The 16,593-nt window shown below is 44.4% G+C and overlaps 1 protein-coding gene across 1 annotated transcript in view; it reads right to left on the bottom strand.

Annotated features, from left to right (window-relative positions):
- Positions 1-259: 259 nt before the first annotated feature.
- The window catches only part of B3GNT2 (UDP-GlcNAc:betaGal beta-1,3-N-acetylglucosaminyltransferase 2), a 32,594-nt gene continuing 16,260 nt past the window's right edge, over positions 260-16,593 (bottom strand). The window contains exon 2 of the mRNA XM_019970371.2: positions 260-2,962. Coding sequence (XP_019825930.1) covers positions 1,760-2,953 — 1,194 coding nt within the window. The 5' untranslated portion in view covers positions 2,954-2,962 and the 3' untranslated portion in view covers positions 260-1,759. The remainder of the gene's footprint in view (positions 2,963-16,593) is intronic.

Below are 16,593 nucleotides of genomic sequence, written 5' to 3'. Positions count from 1 at the left end.
TCATACTACCAGGAAGTGGAAGCATAAATAAATATTCATGCTCCTCTCTAAAGACATTACATGGGGAAGCACTTTAAAAAATATTAAATGCAAAGACAAATGACCCACGGAGACAGAGAAAAAGGTATAGCCCAATATTACTACTGCAGTCAATAGTTTCTGGGGGGAAAAAGGCAGCCTTTTTGGGAAAGGCCTTTTGGGGAAAAATGTAATTAAATACAGGAAATAGAAATTATAGATGACACGTTACACATGACAATTAAAAATATGGTGATTTTATTTCCCTCTTCTTACAGTTTCCACTATCACATCTGTAAGAATCTTCATCTCTACAACACAAAAATATCTCAAGAAAGCATGTCACAAGATAGTATATATAAGCAACAGTTTGGCAGAATCCTAGTTTATATTCCCCCAAAAGAGAACAGATTTTAAAATTCAAAAATAACCATTAGTTCTATTTAACATGTTACTTTACTATTTAAAATACCATGCTCTAGTTAAATAAGTCAACACTGTATACAAATAAAATATTACACAAAATATATTTAAGAAAATGTTTGGTATTTGATCTGAACAATAAATAAAAACACAGGCACTTCTACACTGAAACAGGAAAGCAGTCACTACTTCGGATAATAATTTTGTGTAAGTAACATGTAACCATATGGCAAGAATAGAATCCTGAAGTTTTAAACTGACAAATCATTCATGAAAAGGTCTGCAATTTCAATCTTTTCACTTAAAGTTCAAAAGTTACATATGCTTTCCTGGTCCACAATGAAAAATTATAAATACAATATGGTTGCCAGGGACAATTCAATCTTCAGTTTGAAGATTATGGAATCATACTCATTATTTTCAAATACTAAAAAAGAGAACTATCATGATACCACCCAGGAGACCAAATGCAAGATAGTTAAGCTTTCTCATGATGATCATAAGACCAAAACATGATAAACTGGATAAATGTCACCCAGCGATGCTCATTTTGCAAAACTGATTGATTAGGTTAACACGAGGAAATACTGTTGGGGTGGCAGGGCAATTCTGACAAAAGTCAATTTTTTCTAGATGATTTTAAAACTTCATCTAAATTTCATGAAAACAAGTGTAATTGCATTTCACTAAAACTACTGAGTCATATAGAACAATGTCTCTTCTGCCAATAGGTTTATGAATACCTAAACTGATAATTTACTCATTATAATGGGAAATAGGATTATCATCATATGAGGGCAAAACAAAAATATGGTCAAATTCTAGAAACATGATTTCAAATGATGAGGGGGACAAGTTAGAAAATAATGACCACTGGCTAACAGGAAGAGTCAGAATCATTCATTTTGTCATATTCTACATCAAAAATTAGCATCTTCTGCTTTCCCTCTTCAGGAAGTACCACACTGAAGGGTTTGAGTGAATGAGTGAAGTCGCTCAGTCATGTCCAACTCTTTGCGACCCCGTGGACTGTAGCCCCTCAGGCTCCTCCATCCATGGGATTCTCCAGGCAAGAATACTGGAGTGGGTTGTCATTTCCTTCTCCAGGGGATCTTCCCAACCCAGGGATTGAACCCAGGTCTCCCGCATTGCAGGCAGACGCTTTACGTCTAAACTGAAGGGTTTAGAGGCCGTCAAATGGACATGATCTATAAAGGCAATTTTGATGGTTTTACATAGAAATGACCTCTAATGGAAGAAAACACAAATGGGAACTATTTGAGATACATTTCTATGTAAAATATAGTTTGCACATAATTCAGCATTTTAAATGAGCACTCTGCAACCGAGACCAAATATCAATCATCTCTTGAGGTTTTCTACTATGTACCAACATCAAATCTACATAGGAACAAATGTTACTCCTGCTTTTCTCTTCTATATCAAATGTCCTGAAGCCTTTGTGTCTCTCTGGAGCAAGGCCGAGTTTCTGAAGGCACATTCCAGTATAAACATCATCAATGGGGTAGAGAAGGACCCGGTCAGTCACATTGTACAGTCTCAGGGCCAGGTGGCCGGAGTAGAGGAATCCGCCTCCTCCTGCATAAGGCGGGTAGACGCCAGTGTAAACAACTTCCGGGATGTAGTACTTGAGTTTCTTATCCCGATGAGGTCCAGCATTATGAATCACGTCACCAATAAACAAATCTTTGGCTTTGTTCCCGGATAAGCTATTCAAGTAATTCAGGAGATGATGGGTGTTCACAAAAACATCATCATCGCCCTTGAACACGAACTCGGCATTTGGGCAGGAAGTGCTCACCCACCTGAGAAAGAGTACTTCTTTCAGAGACAAGTTGAAGAATGTATCTCTGTAGTTCCACAAAAGAATGTCTTGGTGCTTCTCACTCTCAAATTTCAGCATATCTGAAAGGTCAGGATGGTTGTCCTCTGCAGGGGTCTGGCCCAGTAAGAAGACTCGCACCACTGTTTGGTTCCCCACATGGGTTTCTTTGCCCCAAGATTCCCGAATTGCTTGCCTTCTATCGAAATGTGAAGTTAGGGACTTAATCGCCAGCAATAAGAAGGGCTTCTTTGCACACTTATCTGGTTGGTCTATAAGCAGTGAATAATTTCGACATCTCAAATATAGCAGAAAATCTTTAAATCTGTCTGGCAAACTGTCGAAACCTGAAACCACTGACATGACCCTCAGGTCAGGTTCACAGTAATTGAGATGGCTTATATTGGAGAATCCGGATGCTTCTCCTGTCTGGTTGGCTAACGTGTTCAAAATGGGATTGAACCTCCTGTTCAGCTTTTCCTGTTCCTTGTTCCAATATGCCTGAGGAAGGTCAGATATCTTCCAGAACCTTTCTTTGGGTATTATTACTTCCCCCTTTCCATTTTTTTCTTGGCTACTGCTTTTGGAGACTTCCACGATCAAATAAATGAAGACATTTACCATCATCAAGATTCCCAACAACTTTATTCTTCGACGTCCAACACTCATTTCTCATATCTGAAATAAAAGAGAGAACCATGGTACTGATTAGATTATTATTCACTGCATTTGCTCACATGTCACTTATCTCTTTCATGTCCCCCAGAACAGTGGTTTAGAGCACAGATTCAAGACTTGCAGTACCTGGGTTCAAATCATGGCTCTACCATCTTCGATTTGAGCTCTCTGACCTCAGGCAAGTTGTATAACAACTGATGTCTAAGCAGCTTCTCCATTTATAAAATGGTGATAATAACCCACTTAAGTCAGGAAGCAATAGTTAGAACTGGACATGGAACAACAGACTGTTTCCAAATAGAAAAAGGAGTACGTCAAGGCTGTATATTGTCACCCTGCTTATTTAACTTATATGAAGAGTACATCATGAGAAATGCTGGGCTGGAGGAAGCACAAGCTGGAATCAAGATTGCCAGGAGAAATATCAATAACCTCAGATATGCAGATGACACCACTCTCATGGCACAAAGTGAAGAGGAACTAAAGAGCCTCTTGATGAAAGTGAAAGAGGAGAGTGAAAAAGTTGGCTTAAAGCTCAACATTCAGAAAACGAAGATCATGGCATCCGGTCCCATCACTTCATGGCAAATTAGATGGGGAAACAGTGGAAACAGTGGCTGACTTTATTTTGGGGGGCTCCAAAATCACTGCAGATGGTGACTGCAGCCATGAAATTAAAAGACACTTACTCCTTGGAAGAAAGTTACGACCAACCTAGACAGTATATTAAAAAGCAGAGACATTACTTTGTCAACAAAGGTCCGTCTAGTCAAGGCCATGGTTTTTCCTGTGGTCATGTATGGATATGAGAGTTGGACTATAAAGAGGGCTGAGCGCAGAAGAATTGATGCTTTTGAACTGTGGTGTTGGAGAAGACTCTTGAGAGTCCCTTGGACTGCAAGGAGATCCAACCAGTCCATCCTAAAGGAGATCAGTCTCGGGTGTTCATTGGAAGGACTGATGTTGAAGCTGAAACTCCAATACTTTGGCCACCTGATGCGAAGAGCTGACTCATTGGAAAAGACCCTGATGCTGGGAAAGATTGAGCGCAGAAGAAGGGATGGTTGGATGAGATTCAAGATGAGATGGTTGGATGATATCACCGACTCAATGCACACGGGTTTGGTAAACTCCGGGAGTTGGTGATGGACAGGTAGGCCTGGCGTGCCGCAGTTCATGGGGTCGCAGAGTCGGATGCGACTTAACTGAACTGAATAGGAAAGTTTCGAGGGCTGTAAGCTTATGTTAGTAAGCTTTTAAAGTACTGGCTGGTCCACAGTGAGGTGTGAGTAAGTGACCCTTAACACTGTGGCTGTTTTAGACATCTGAGGGCAGAGATACACATTAACTAGACAACTCACAGGTGCTTCAACTTCCTTGCTTATACAAGGACATATACAAACTAGTGTGCTGCAAACATATGTGCTCACAATTCAAAATAACAAACACAATTTATATTTGTTATTATGTACACACCTGTACACACATAACTATTTATATGTGGGCTGCAGCATGTGGAGTTCCATGTCATTCACCGTAATCACCTATTTTATTCTATTTCCTTTTTTTTTTAAATAAAAAAACGATGGCCACAACTTTGAACTATTTCCCAACCTAGCATTTCACAGATGAAGAAACCAATGTACAAAGATTAAGACACTTGCCCAAGGCTGCAGGGCTAAGAGGAGACACTAACCACACCGAGTGTTCAGAGAGATAAAAAGACACACACCAGCTTCATCCGAATCGCCCACAACTGAGACCAACCCAAATGCCATCAAGAGAAGAATGGATTATGAAGCTGTGGTACATTCATACACTGGAACAACTCCCAGCTATAAAAGGGAAAACTACTGCTAGAGCAGAAAGAGTATAGTGAGGGAGAGGACAGGCCTCATGCTCCCTCTATGTTAGTTCAAGAAGGCAAAAATTAATTTAGGCCCTAGAAATCTGAATGTGATAGGGGTGGGGGTTTTGAATGGAGAGGGTCGGGAGGGACTTTCTGGGGCACAGAAATGTACTTTGTATCTCTTAATCTAGATGATCATTTCATGCATGTATACATTTGTCAAAACTCAAACTGTATCCTTGAGAACTCTGCTATTTATAGCAAGAAGGAAAAGAGAAATGAAAATGACATGTTAGTGAAATATCAAAGGCCAAGAACAGACTTCAGGCTGTGGGCAACGCAACAAAGAAAGAGTACTGAGACAGTTTGCTGGTGCTGTAACTGCAGAGTTCTGACACTACTGAGATGGATGACCTACCCAAGAACCACCAGTTAGACAAGCCTGACATTAAAAGAGAATCCTCCAAAGTGGAATGGCAATACCCAGTAAAGAATTTTCTTATCAGGTTAATTCTACAGCAGAGAACTCATCCTTGAAAAGAATCCTGAAGAAGGATTGCTTCTCAGGTGCCAGGGCGTTATCTTGCTACAGTGAACCTCTGAGGTAGATACTGTTACTTTTATTCCCATTTTACACTTGAGGAAACAGATTTAAAGAAGTAACTATGTTAAGAGCAGAGCTGGAACCCTAACCAAGGTGATGGGGTTTCAAGACCACCATGTCAAACGGGAGCACTCTTCTCTGACCTCTAGAACAAAGTGGGTTTGGGCAGGGGGCGGGGCGGGTGGCGGGTTGCAGTTAATAAACATTGATTCTTCTAAAATTTCAATACGAAACGTGGAAGTTCAAAAAGAATGACGTAGGACTTCCCCGATGGTCCAGTGGTTGGGAGGCTGCCTGCCAATGAGAGGAAACACAGGTTCGATCCCTGGCCCGGGAGGATTCCGTAAGTCATGGGGCAACTAAGCCCGCATGCCACAACTACTGGCCCAGGGTCTACAGTCCATGTTCCGCAACAAGAGAGCCCACCACAGTGAGAAGCCACTCTCCACAACGAGAGAGCAGCCCCCACGCGCCACAACGAGAGAGCAGCCCCCACTCTCCACAACGAGAGAGCAGCCCCCACTCGCCACAACGAGAGTAGCCCGCGCACAGCAACAAAGACCCAGCACAACCAAAACCAAAAACTTAAAAACTAAACTAGTAATAAAAAAAAAAGAATGGTGAAAGATAACAAATTTGGTATTATTGGAGGAGCACTGGATTTTGTTTTTGTTTTTTTAACTGAAGCATAGTTGACTTATAACGTATTGGTTTCAGATATACAGCATAGTGATTTGATGTCTTTATAGATCATACTACATACAAAGTTACAATAAAATATTGACTATATTCCCTGTGCTGTCCATTACATCTTTGTAACTTATTTTTTATTTACTATATATTTTAATCAAGAGTAGTTTTTACTGTAAGATTTTAAAATTCCCTCATTCTAACAAATAGCCTCATGGTAGAAGAGGTATTTGTCATGCTGAGAATTCTGTGAAGTTATCAGTATATTGAACATCCCAGAAGAGATCGATGGGGATTCACAAACTTTTTGTGTCTCTTAAAATCTGTCCAGCAGATTCTAATCTAGTTGTTTGTATTTATTACTGCTGGATAGTTTTGGCTAAGGACATATAAGTGAAAGATGTTTTTATAAAGCCATCCCTACATCATACCTTCACTCCCCCAGAGCTTTTACACATCTAGAGAACATGGCAGATATAAAGGTACGTGCGTGGTCTCAGCTCACCTGGTAAGCAGTGTCCCATCTCCTCATTCTTCCCTCCCTTCTCAAGCACTACCCACCCTCCAGCCCTCAAGAATCCCACTACTGAGCTACCAAGGGCCTTCTTAAACTTCCTCCAAAGAAAGTGATTTAAAAAAAACCAAAAAACCCACAAGGTATTTCCTACTCCTTAATTATAGTTTCAAAGGGTGCCAAGTCACATACAACCTGAACAATTCAAAATATCCACACTAAGCCTAGGGTCCATGCCCTCCTCCTTAGGTCAGCTCCTTTCAAAGAGCCTTTGAACACACCTATGAACAAACCTCCAATGGCACCCCACTCCAGTACTCTTGCCTGGAAAATCCCATGGACGGAGGAGCCTGGTAGGCTGCAGTCCATGAGGTCGCTAAGAGTCGGACACGACTGAGCGACTTCACTTTCACCTTTCACTTCATGCATTGGAGAAGGAATGGCAACCCGCTCCAGTGTTCTTGCCTGGAGAATCCCAGGGACGGTGGAGCCTGGTGGGCTGCCGTCTATGGGGTCGCACAGAGTCGGACTTGACTAGCAGCAGCAGCAGCAGCATGAGCAAACTGAAGGTCTCAGTCCCACACATCTTTGGCAACCTAAACCTCTTTGCTATGGGACTGACCTGCAAGGACAGGAGAGCGTGAATGTGTCTGTGTGGGTACCTGATACAGTTAAAGAATCAATCATCCTATTAGTAAATAAATCATGGTCTCATTCTTTTTTTTTTTTTTTTTTGATCTCCAGATTCCAGACAATATGCTTTCTAGAAACAAACGATTCCTCTAAGTCAGGATAACTCTCCTAAAGTTAAAGTAGCACGTGACCCAGTATCTCTGATCTGGAGGGTTGCCCTTCACGTGGACAGGCTGAAAGGAGGACAAGGAAAGGTACGAGGGGGACAGAGAAAGCCTACAATGAGGAAGATCTGGGAGGAAAACAGCACATGCCACGAACAGCTAACTACTTGACAGAAATTTTCAACTCAGAAAAGGAATATGGATATTCCTGAAATTTCTAGAGTAGAAGAGGACAGCTTAAGGAAGAAAAAAAGAGAAGCACAGTACTTTTTGCACAGACTGTAAACCTCTAAGTTAATTTTCCTAGAAAAAGATTCAGGGTGAATAATATGACTCCAAATAAAAAAGCCAGTTATGCATCCTGACCTACAGATACCTGTAATTCAACTGGAACCATCTTTAGTGATGATGTGGGGTTTATCACAGAAAGTACCAATACTTCTTTTGGGAATACTCTGAGGAATACTGATCCTGGCCAAGGTTTCCAGCTTCACTGATGCAACTCAGGCTTTTCCATCTGTGATCAAGAACCAGGCAGGCAGGACGTCCTATCCCCTCAAGCCAAGACAGGGCTTCATGGCTATCAAAGGAACACCATCCTCCCCTTGTTTCAAGGATTCCAGTCCTTGATTCAAGGATTCCAGAACATCTTCCTGTCCATTTCTCATTTGCTCTCCCTAAGAGAAGCTGAGAGGATACCACTTTACCAGGGAGAAAAGTGGAAGCTCAGAGAGGGTTAACTGGGCCAATGAGGGCTTCACAGGTGGTGAAGCAGTAAAGAATTCGCCTGCAAGGTGGGAGATATGGATTTGATTCCTGGGTCTAGAAGATTCCCTGGAGAAGGAAATGGCAGAACACTTTATTCTGACCTGAAAAATTCCATGAACAGAGGAGCCTGGCAGGCTACAGTACATGGGGTCATAGAGTCAGACATGACTGATCGACTGATCGCACAAATGTTACAGAGTTAGGTGATGAGGCTGAGAAGAAACAGTTTTCTGGCTCCCAGCCAGCGCTCTTTGGAGCTCCTCCTTTTTCTATAAGGCATGGCCACAGTATTGTAACCTGGTTCAGTTCAACAGTGAAGTCTCAAAGCCTGGTTCAAGACTGAAAAGACCCAAGGCACTGGATCATGGTACATTTGGTGGTTACCAAGACTTTCCAAAGAAAGGGAAATGGGAGGCTAGAAATGCCTGGCCCTGCTTCTGACAAGCGGCCAGTCTTCCTTTCCTAAATTCCCCAAAGTGCAGCTTGGGCCAATTCTTACCACTATTTCTAAAGGGCATTTATTCCAAACCAACCTGAGCAGGAAGGGTGGGAAAACCACCCAGATTCCCAATTTGACATTTCTATCAAGTTTAAATGTCATCTTTCATTTGTGACCAAGGCACAGTCCCTCACATGAGAACTAGACTGTTACAACAAACCAGAGTTCATGGAAAGGAGGAAAAAGCAGTGACCTCCATAAAAATATCTGTGGGAAAAAGCTCTCTGAATATCTGACTAAATATTCCCATTACAGACATAAAACCAATGTGTCCTTTTTTGAGCAGGAAGTTACACTGCTCACAAAGAATTTGAGTAAGAAAATCTACCCTGCAGCTAGGGAAGATGTTATACAACCCTCACTGTGACACACAGAATTTTTACTGTGAGTAACAGAAACAGAAAATCCCATGTACAAACAAAGAACAACCTTAGCTTTCACCTTGTACTTTGGAGTAAATTCTCCCCAACAAAGACTGAACAGTCTTGAAATTTCTAAAACACTACAGCTGATTTTGTTTGGCAACAATTTCCTTCTTTGCTTCCCTTGTGGCTCAGCTGGTAAAGAATCTGCCTGCAATGTGGGAGATCTGGGTTCGATTCCTGGGTTGGGAAGATCCCCTGGAGAAGGGAAAGGCTACCCAATCCAGTATTCTGGCCTGGAGAATTCCATGGACTGTATTAGTCCATGGGGTCACAAAGACTCAAACATGACTGAGCGACTTTCACTTCCACTTTCCTTTATTTTGCAATTAAAATATTTAGAAAGGTAGAGACACACACAAATTTATGTTAGCTGAAGATGGATTACAAAATAGTACAGATGCCATGCTTAAACTATGTGAAAATCCAGATAAAACACCACACAAAACCAAAACCAGTGTAATCAGGGTGGCAGGATTATAGGTTATTTAATTCTTTAATGCTGCCCCACCACCTTTTCCCTTCAACATCCTCTACTGCACACATCCAGACTGCTGGGATGGGGGCGGGGAACATGTCACACACAAATCCTAATGCAAGGTCCCCATTTCTGCAGCCCACATCACTAGCGTGGGCCACGATCCCACAGTCCCAGACACGCCAACCTTGTACTGGTCCCTGCAGTACTCAGCACAAGTTCTGTCACTACATCCACCCACAGATCATTGCACATCTTTCCCTGGGTCCATCCTCTCTGCCTGAAGCCATGTATTAGAGAGGACTCTTAAAAATAATAGCAAAATATGAACATATCGGCTTCATTTTAATAAATACTTAAGTACCACTGGCTATATGCTGGGCACCAATGATGTTATGAGGCAGATACTCAGAGAGGTGACTGAACTTGTCCAAGGTCACACAGCTGGCAGATGGCAGAACCAGGATTCAAATCTAAGCAGTTCAGCTCCATTGTTTGAGTTTTAAAGCATGATACAAGCGAACACTGTAGCACAGGCTTATGACGAAAGGGACTAAAAAGATGATGGTCTGGTTTTCAATGGTTTATCTTCTTAAAAAATTATTTTAAAATGTTAAAGCTTTATATGTATACATTTGAACCCTCAAGACTACCATCAAAGTCAGATATGGGAGATAGGGTGAGGTCATAAGTAACCCTTACTGAATGATTATGCTATAGTCATTTTATTCCCCTATATGCAGTTTAAATAATCCCAGTGTTTCATTCCTGGATGCCAGACTGGCACCACAAAAGAGGATGATTCTCAAAGGTTCCCTCCAGTTCTGAAAGCAAAGCACTGGCCAGAAGACATTTTAATGTGGCCATCGCCAGCCACAAGGACTTATTCTCACAAAACTCTAAGTCAGGGACTCACTCACCCATCCCAAGGGGCTCAGGTATGTTAGGTAGATGGTCACCAATAGCTAGTCAGGGACAGAGCCAGCAACCACACTGAGACCAAATCCAAAACCTGTGTCTATGCTCTCCCATCCCTAGAACCAATGTTAAGGATAAAAGAAAGGCAGGACCTTCTTGTAATCATGAAATGAAACAACCAGCCATCCAATCCAGTCAGGCTGAGGCTTGGAGGCTGGAAATCCAAGTTGCTGATTCAGTCACAAGAGTTTGATCTAGCAGCCTCCGTGTCTAGGGAGGATCCTGCTTCCTGCTCATTCTCCTGCCCCAACAGGATACACAAATCCTTCAAGGATCTAGAGCCCAAGCCTGCTGCCATATCACACGGAGACAGGGCACTTGGACGTCAATTGGCCCGCCCAACCTCCTCTGTCCTCACTCCAGAAGCCGGACAAAAGTGGCTTTCCTAAATCCTTACCTCCCAGGCTGCTAACATCTGTTGCTTGGTCCTTGCCAGACCTTTTCAGAGAGAGGGATAGCTTGTAGCCAAGTGGTTCTGGGGGAGACAGGGAATACCTTCCAGTGCTCAGGGCAGATGGCTGAGTGGTAAGGGTGCAAGTGCAGCATCTTGGTGGGACCAGAAGAGTGGGGCTGTACCTAGAGCTTGTTCCTTAATGGGAGCAAGAAGCCTGGCTGCAGTTCTTGTCAGGACTGGAGCTGGGGAGCCCCAAGATGCCCTCAACAACCTCACCTGGAGAGGACGTATGTCTGACATTTTCTGGTCTGTAAGTCAGAACAACGATCAATTGAATTCAAGGAATTTGGTTCATAAGTCAGCAGTAGTACCTTCACGTTCAAAATTTAAAGGGAAAAGTATAAATGATGAATCTATTCACCTCTATGTCCCCACAGGCGACATTACACATCTAAGTGTCTGCAGGACATGCTCTGATCCCCACTGATTACAGTTCCCCCAAAGCCCAGTGTGGCTGATTTTCTCAAAATGGTGTGTATTTAGCCGCTCAGTAATGTCTGACTCTTTGTGACCCCATAGACCGTAGCCCATCAGGCTCCTCTGCCCATAGAATTCTCCAGGCAAAAGAACTGGAGTGGATAGCCATGCTCTTCTCCAGGGGATCTTCCTGACCTGGGGATCAAACCCAGGTCTTCCACATTGCAGGCAGATCCTTTCCATCTAAGCCACCAGGGAAGCTCCAGGGAAGTCTCAAGTGGTACTCACCACTTAAAATAAAATCAAACACTAAGATCATTCTTCACATAAACATGTTCAGATTTTCAGAAAAGGAGAAAGAAGAAAATTTAGTAAACAATGATAGGGATTAACCTTCCCAGAGGCCATCTTGCTCCTGCCTTTACTAAAACTGGTAAGGGTTTGAGATCTTCAGTGTATAAGATCGTGTCATTATAAAACAAGGCTGGTAGATGTTTGAGGACAGGTATGTTCCAGACCCACCTGCACTTTGGAAAATTAGTATGGCACCTGGAGCCAAACAACCCAGAGTTAAATTCTGGTAATGCTACCCTACTACTAGCTGTGTGACCTCAAAGCTACTTGACTTGTCTGAGCCTCAGTCTCCTCACCTGTGAAGTGATGATATAACCCGCCACACCAGGGTGTTGCCTAGTGTACAACAGGCATTCAATAGTTTTCTTTGATGGGTTTAGTTCCTCCACCCAACACTGACCACATTTCTCAAGTTCTGTGGTTCACTGCCTCTTTATAAATATTCTCCGTCTAGAAACGCTTCTATCCATCACCTTAAATGTTACTCCAAAAGTAGGACCCCCCCCAAAAAAACCCCCAAACAAATAGGGCTTCCCTGGTGGCTCAGTGATAAAGAATCCGTCGACCAATGCAGGAGAGACACGGGTTCGACCCCTGATCCAGGAAGATCCCATGTTCCCTGGAGTGACCGAGCTTGTGTGCCACAACTACTGAAGCCTGTGCACCCCAGAGCCTGTGCTCCACAACAGGAGACCACTGCAGCGAGAGGCCCACACACCGCATGTGAGGAGCAGCCCCCACTCGCCACAACTAGAGAGAAGCCCGCACAGCAGCGAAGACCCAGCACAGCCAAAAGTAAACAAACAACAATGGCAGCAAAACAAGAAACCAAGGATCACAAGTTGAGCCAGCTAACTCCAGATATTCAATGTGTGTGGAGTCTCTCTTCCTGGGTCCTGCGTTCGCCATGGATCGACGGCCCACGTGCACTCCCCAGCAGCAGTGAGCTGCTTCTTCCTTTGCTCTCCACATCTGTGTTTCCACCTCAGTAATGTCACCGGCACCTCCTCCTCCTCAGCTCTCCTCTATTCCAATCAGGCTCTGCAGCTGGCGACTGTAGGAGCCCAAGGCCTTACTTCCTGCAGCTCCCAAATATCCCTGTTTCCCAATAGCTCAGCCTTCAGCCCTTGTACACACACCCCTGCTCGTGCTGTTCCTGGTGTGGTCACCACCACCACCATGGCACTGCTTCCCCACAGCCTAAATATAACTGTGTTGTCTTCTAAAACGCCTCTTTCCTCCACTCCCAGAGCTCAGGGCCTCATGGCCTCTGCCCCTCTTCTGTGAGACCTCTTGCCCAGGGATATGCCCCAGCCTCAACACCAGCCTCACCCTCCACCTTCTCACTCACATGCCCTCTAGTCCCTTTATGATGCTCTGTGCTTCCTCCGCAGCCCCTCTTGCCAGCATCCCCCACCGCCACACCGTGGACACTTTCACCTCCGATCACAGCAAACACAGTCTCTTCCAGACAGTCCCAGTTTCCCTCTGCCATCCGCAGAGTGCCCTCTGTCTGCCATGCCTTCCTGATGAGCTTCTTCTACTCCTCAATTCGGTCAAGTGTCACTCCTGAAGCACCCAGGAACAAGGGTACCCTCTGTGGTCAAGGTCTTCACCCTGCAACACCAGTACCCCTGGCTGTAGCATCTGAGAGTTATTCCACATTTGTTGAACAAACAGGTATTTTGGTCATGTGGTTGAGTTCACTGAATATAGCTCTTTCAGTAGAAATTAGATTAAATAAATATACATGACCTTTCTCCAAAGAGATGACACTGGGAACTATATGTGTGTTGCTCAATGACCTATGTATTTAGAAACCTGTCTCACTTTTTAAAGTACTAGAGTAGAAAAAATGTAAAGGCTTTTCTAGGGTTATAGGCGATAAGACTATTAGTAGTGAGTCCATACTAGACCTGGGAGGGTAGGGGCTAGATCTGAAGAGGTAAATTGTGGTGAAAGCCCCACCCAGGCCCACAGGCAGCCCTGAACCACCTGAGTGGGAATGCAGGCATGTGGGATCCAGCAGAGCGTCTATGAAAGCTTCATCCCTCCACTAGCAGAGTATCCAGGCAATCCCCTCCATTCCAGTCCCAAACAGAGGGACCTCCACACTCCTTTCTGATAGGGGGGTGGACCTCCAGCAATTGCTAGTTCCACCAAGGCCATAATAGCAGAGGGACAAGTGAACATGCCTAAATAAAGGCCCCTGGTACAGACTGAAAGCTTGGGGGCACCTACTTACCCAGGCAGGAAACCATTAGAAAAGAAATGTTGCAATGCAGGCAGTCACTTCCTGGGGCGCTTAACATGTTTTGGAGTCCTTGTTAAGAGCCTGCACATGGGTATGGCTTGGGAAGTTCTTCCACATCAAGCTCTAGAACCTATGTACAAACCAGCACAGTCTGGCAGGCTCTCAACAAGTCCTCAGGGAAATTCCTAGACTTCTCTCTGGCTCATCCATCTGTTTGCTGAGTTGGGTTACATGGGATGTATTTCAGTCTGGGTCCAACCAAGAGGCAGAAACCACACCATAATTCAAGCAGGGGAAGTTTAAAAATATGATAATTGAGTAACTATAAAGACAGAACTATAAAATATTATAATTGAGAACTATAAAGGGCTTCCCTGGTGGCTCAGTGGTAACGAATCTCCTGCCAATGCAGGAGACGCAGAAGACAAGGGTTCAATCCCCAGGATGGGAAGATCCCCTGGAAGAGGGCATGGTAATCCACTCCAGTATTCTTGCCTGGAGAATCCCATGGACAGTGTAGCCTGATGGGCTATAGTCGATAAGGTTGCAAAAAAGTCAGACATGATTTAGTGATTAAACAACAAAGATGGAATAGAACTCTAAAGGGTGCCCTATACTAGATGAAAGGTACCCCAAACAGGACAAACATGGAAGCAAGGTTTGTATCTTGTTGAAGAAGGTATAGGAGGCAGTTCCTGGATGCCCAAGATGGTCCAGTCACCAGAAAAGCAGGAATAACCCTCTAGGGTGCCGGTACAAAGCCTGAAATACAAGAATCCCCATGCGGAGGGAGACAGGAAGCAAACCTTGGAGACTGCTGGGAGCTAGGCGGAGAGAACAAGGGTGCAAAGGCAGTCATGTCCACACAGGAAGTCTGGCTACGACTGGACCCAGGAGCTGGAGAGACCTCACTCTTCAGGAGCTTAGCATGACAATGCATGGCCCGGACAGGAAGTGCTCAGGACAGACATACGTGGCCAGCTCTCTAGATGGTCAGGACCACCAGGCTCCCATATATACACGTGGGGACTGAGGAGAAGCAGCAACCTGGGCTGGGCTCAGGCTCCCCAGTCTATCACAGCCATGAGAGCTGCAGACAGGACAAGGCGGGCACACACTGGGGAAAGCTGCAGCCTGCAAGCCCACGGGAAAACCAGCAGGCTCTGTACGAGCCTGATTTTAGACTCTGGAAAGCAGGAAGGAAAACCTCCTTCTCCTGCAACATCCTCTTCAGAGCCCTCAACTTGAGAGAAGGCAAAGGAAAAATATTTGAAGAGCTCTGATCCATGTTCATAGATCAGACAACAAAGGGTGGACTGGGAGCTGACAGACAACAGTTAAAAACTGGTACAAGTTAGAGATCTCCCTATCACCAACCTGAAGTCATTTCCAACCATGAACATCATTATTTGAGTCTGAAGTTAGGTGGAAAGTGTATAAAACATGGGTCCTGTACAGCGAACTCATAAATAAGTAAGAAATACGTGACAGTACATTTGTCACCAGCAGAGGATGAGGCAGGACCTGAGTGGAGCTTCAAACAGGGTAGATTTCAGAGAAGTGAGGAGAAGCAGGGCAGGCAAGCGGTGGGGTGGGGCTACAGAGTGTCTGCTTGCAGAGCAGCAGCCAGTCTGTGGCCAGATAGGTTCTGAGGCGACTGGAGAAAGCAGATAAGCCCAAGGACTCTCCATGGGATAAGCGTGCACCATGCCTATATCTAAGTAACAAGTGCTGTTTCCAAAGAGATAGCCACAATGTGCTTTCACAGCCCCTCTATTTAAAAAAAAAAAAACCTGACTAAATCACACAGGAATACGAAATAAGGGAAAAAATGAAGAACGGCTCCAAATCTGACCTCCAAGTTCATTACAAACACAATTGGCTATTGTGTTCAGAGATTTAATTTTTGTTAAGCAGATTTGGACCGGGGAAGGCAGCATGATCTGAGTGACTCACCTTCTATCACGCATGCATGCTCAGTTGCTTCAGTCATGTTCGACTCTTTGTGATCCCACGGACTGTAGCCTGCCAGGCTCCTGTGTCCATGGGATTCTCCAGGCAAGAATACTTGAGTGGGTTGCCATGCCCTCCTCCAGGGGATCTTCCCGACCTAGAGATTGAACCTGTATCTCCTGCACTGCAGGCGGATTCTTTACCCATTAAGCCACCAACAGATCTCTAAAGTACCTCTGACGGAGTACAGGCATTTGGCCTGTCTTCCCTGTAGCTCAAACGGTAAAGAATCTGCCTGCAACGCAGGAGACCCAGGTTCTATCCCTGGATCAGGAAGATTCTCTGGAGGAGGGCATGGAAATCCACTCCAGTCAGTATTCTTGCCTCGAGAATCCCATGGACACAGGAGCCTGGCAGGCTACAGTCCATGGGACTGCAAAGAGTCAGACACAACTGAGCAATTAACACTACTACTACCCAATCACTAACCCATGAGTTGTTTCTGACTTTACCTGCTGCTGCTGCTGCTAAGTCGCTTCAGTCATGTCCGACTCTGTGCGACCCCATAGATGGCAGCCCACCAGGCTCCCCCGTCCCTGG

Source organism: Bos indicus, chromosome 11 (genome assembly GCF_029378745.1).
Source record: "Bos indicus isolate NIAB-ARS_2022 breed Sahiwal x Tharparkar chromosome 11, NIAB-ARS_B.indTharparkar_mat_pri_1.0, whole genome shotgun sequence".
NCBI lineage: Eukaryota > Metazoa > Chordata > Mammalia > Artiodactyla > Bovidae > Bos > Bos indicus.
This window is presented reverse-complemented; position numbering and strand designations above follow the sequence as displayed.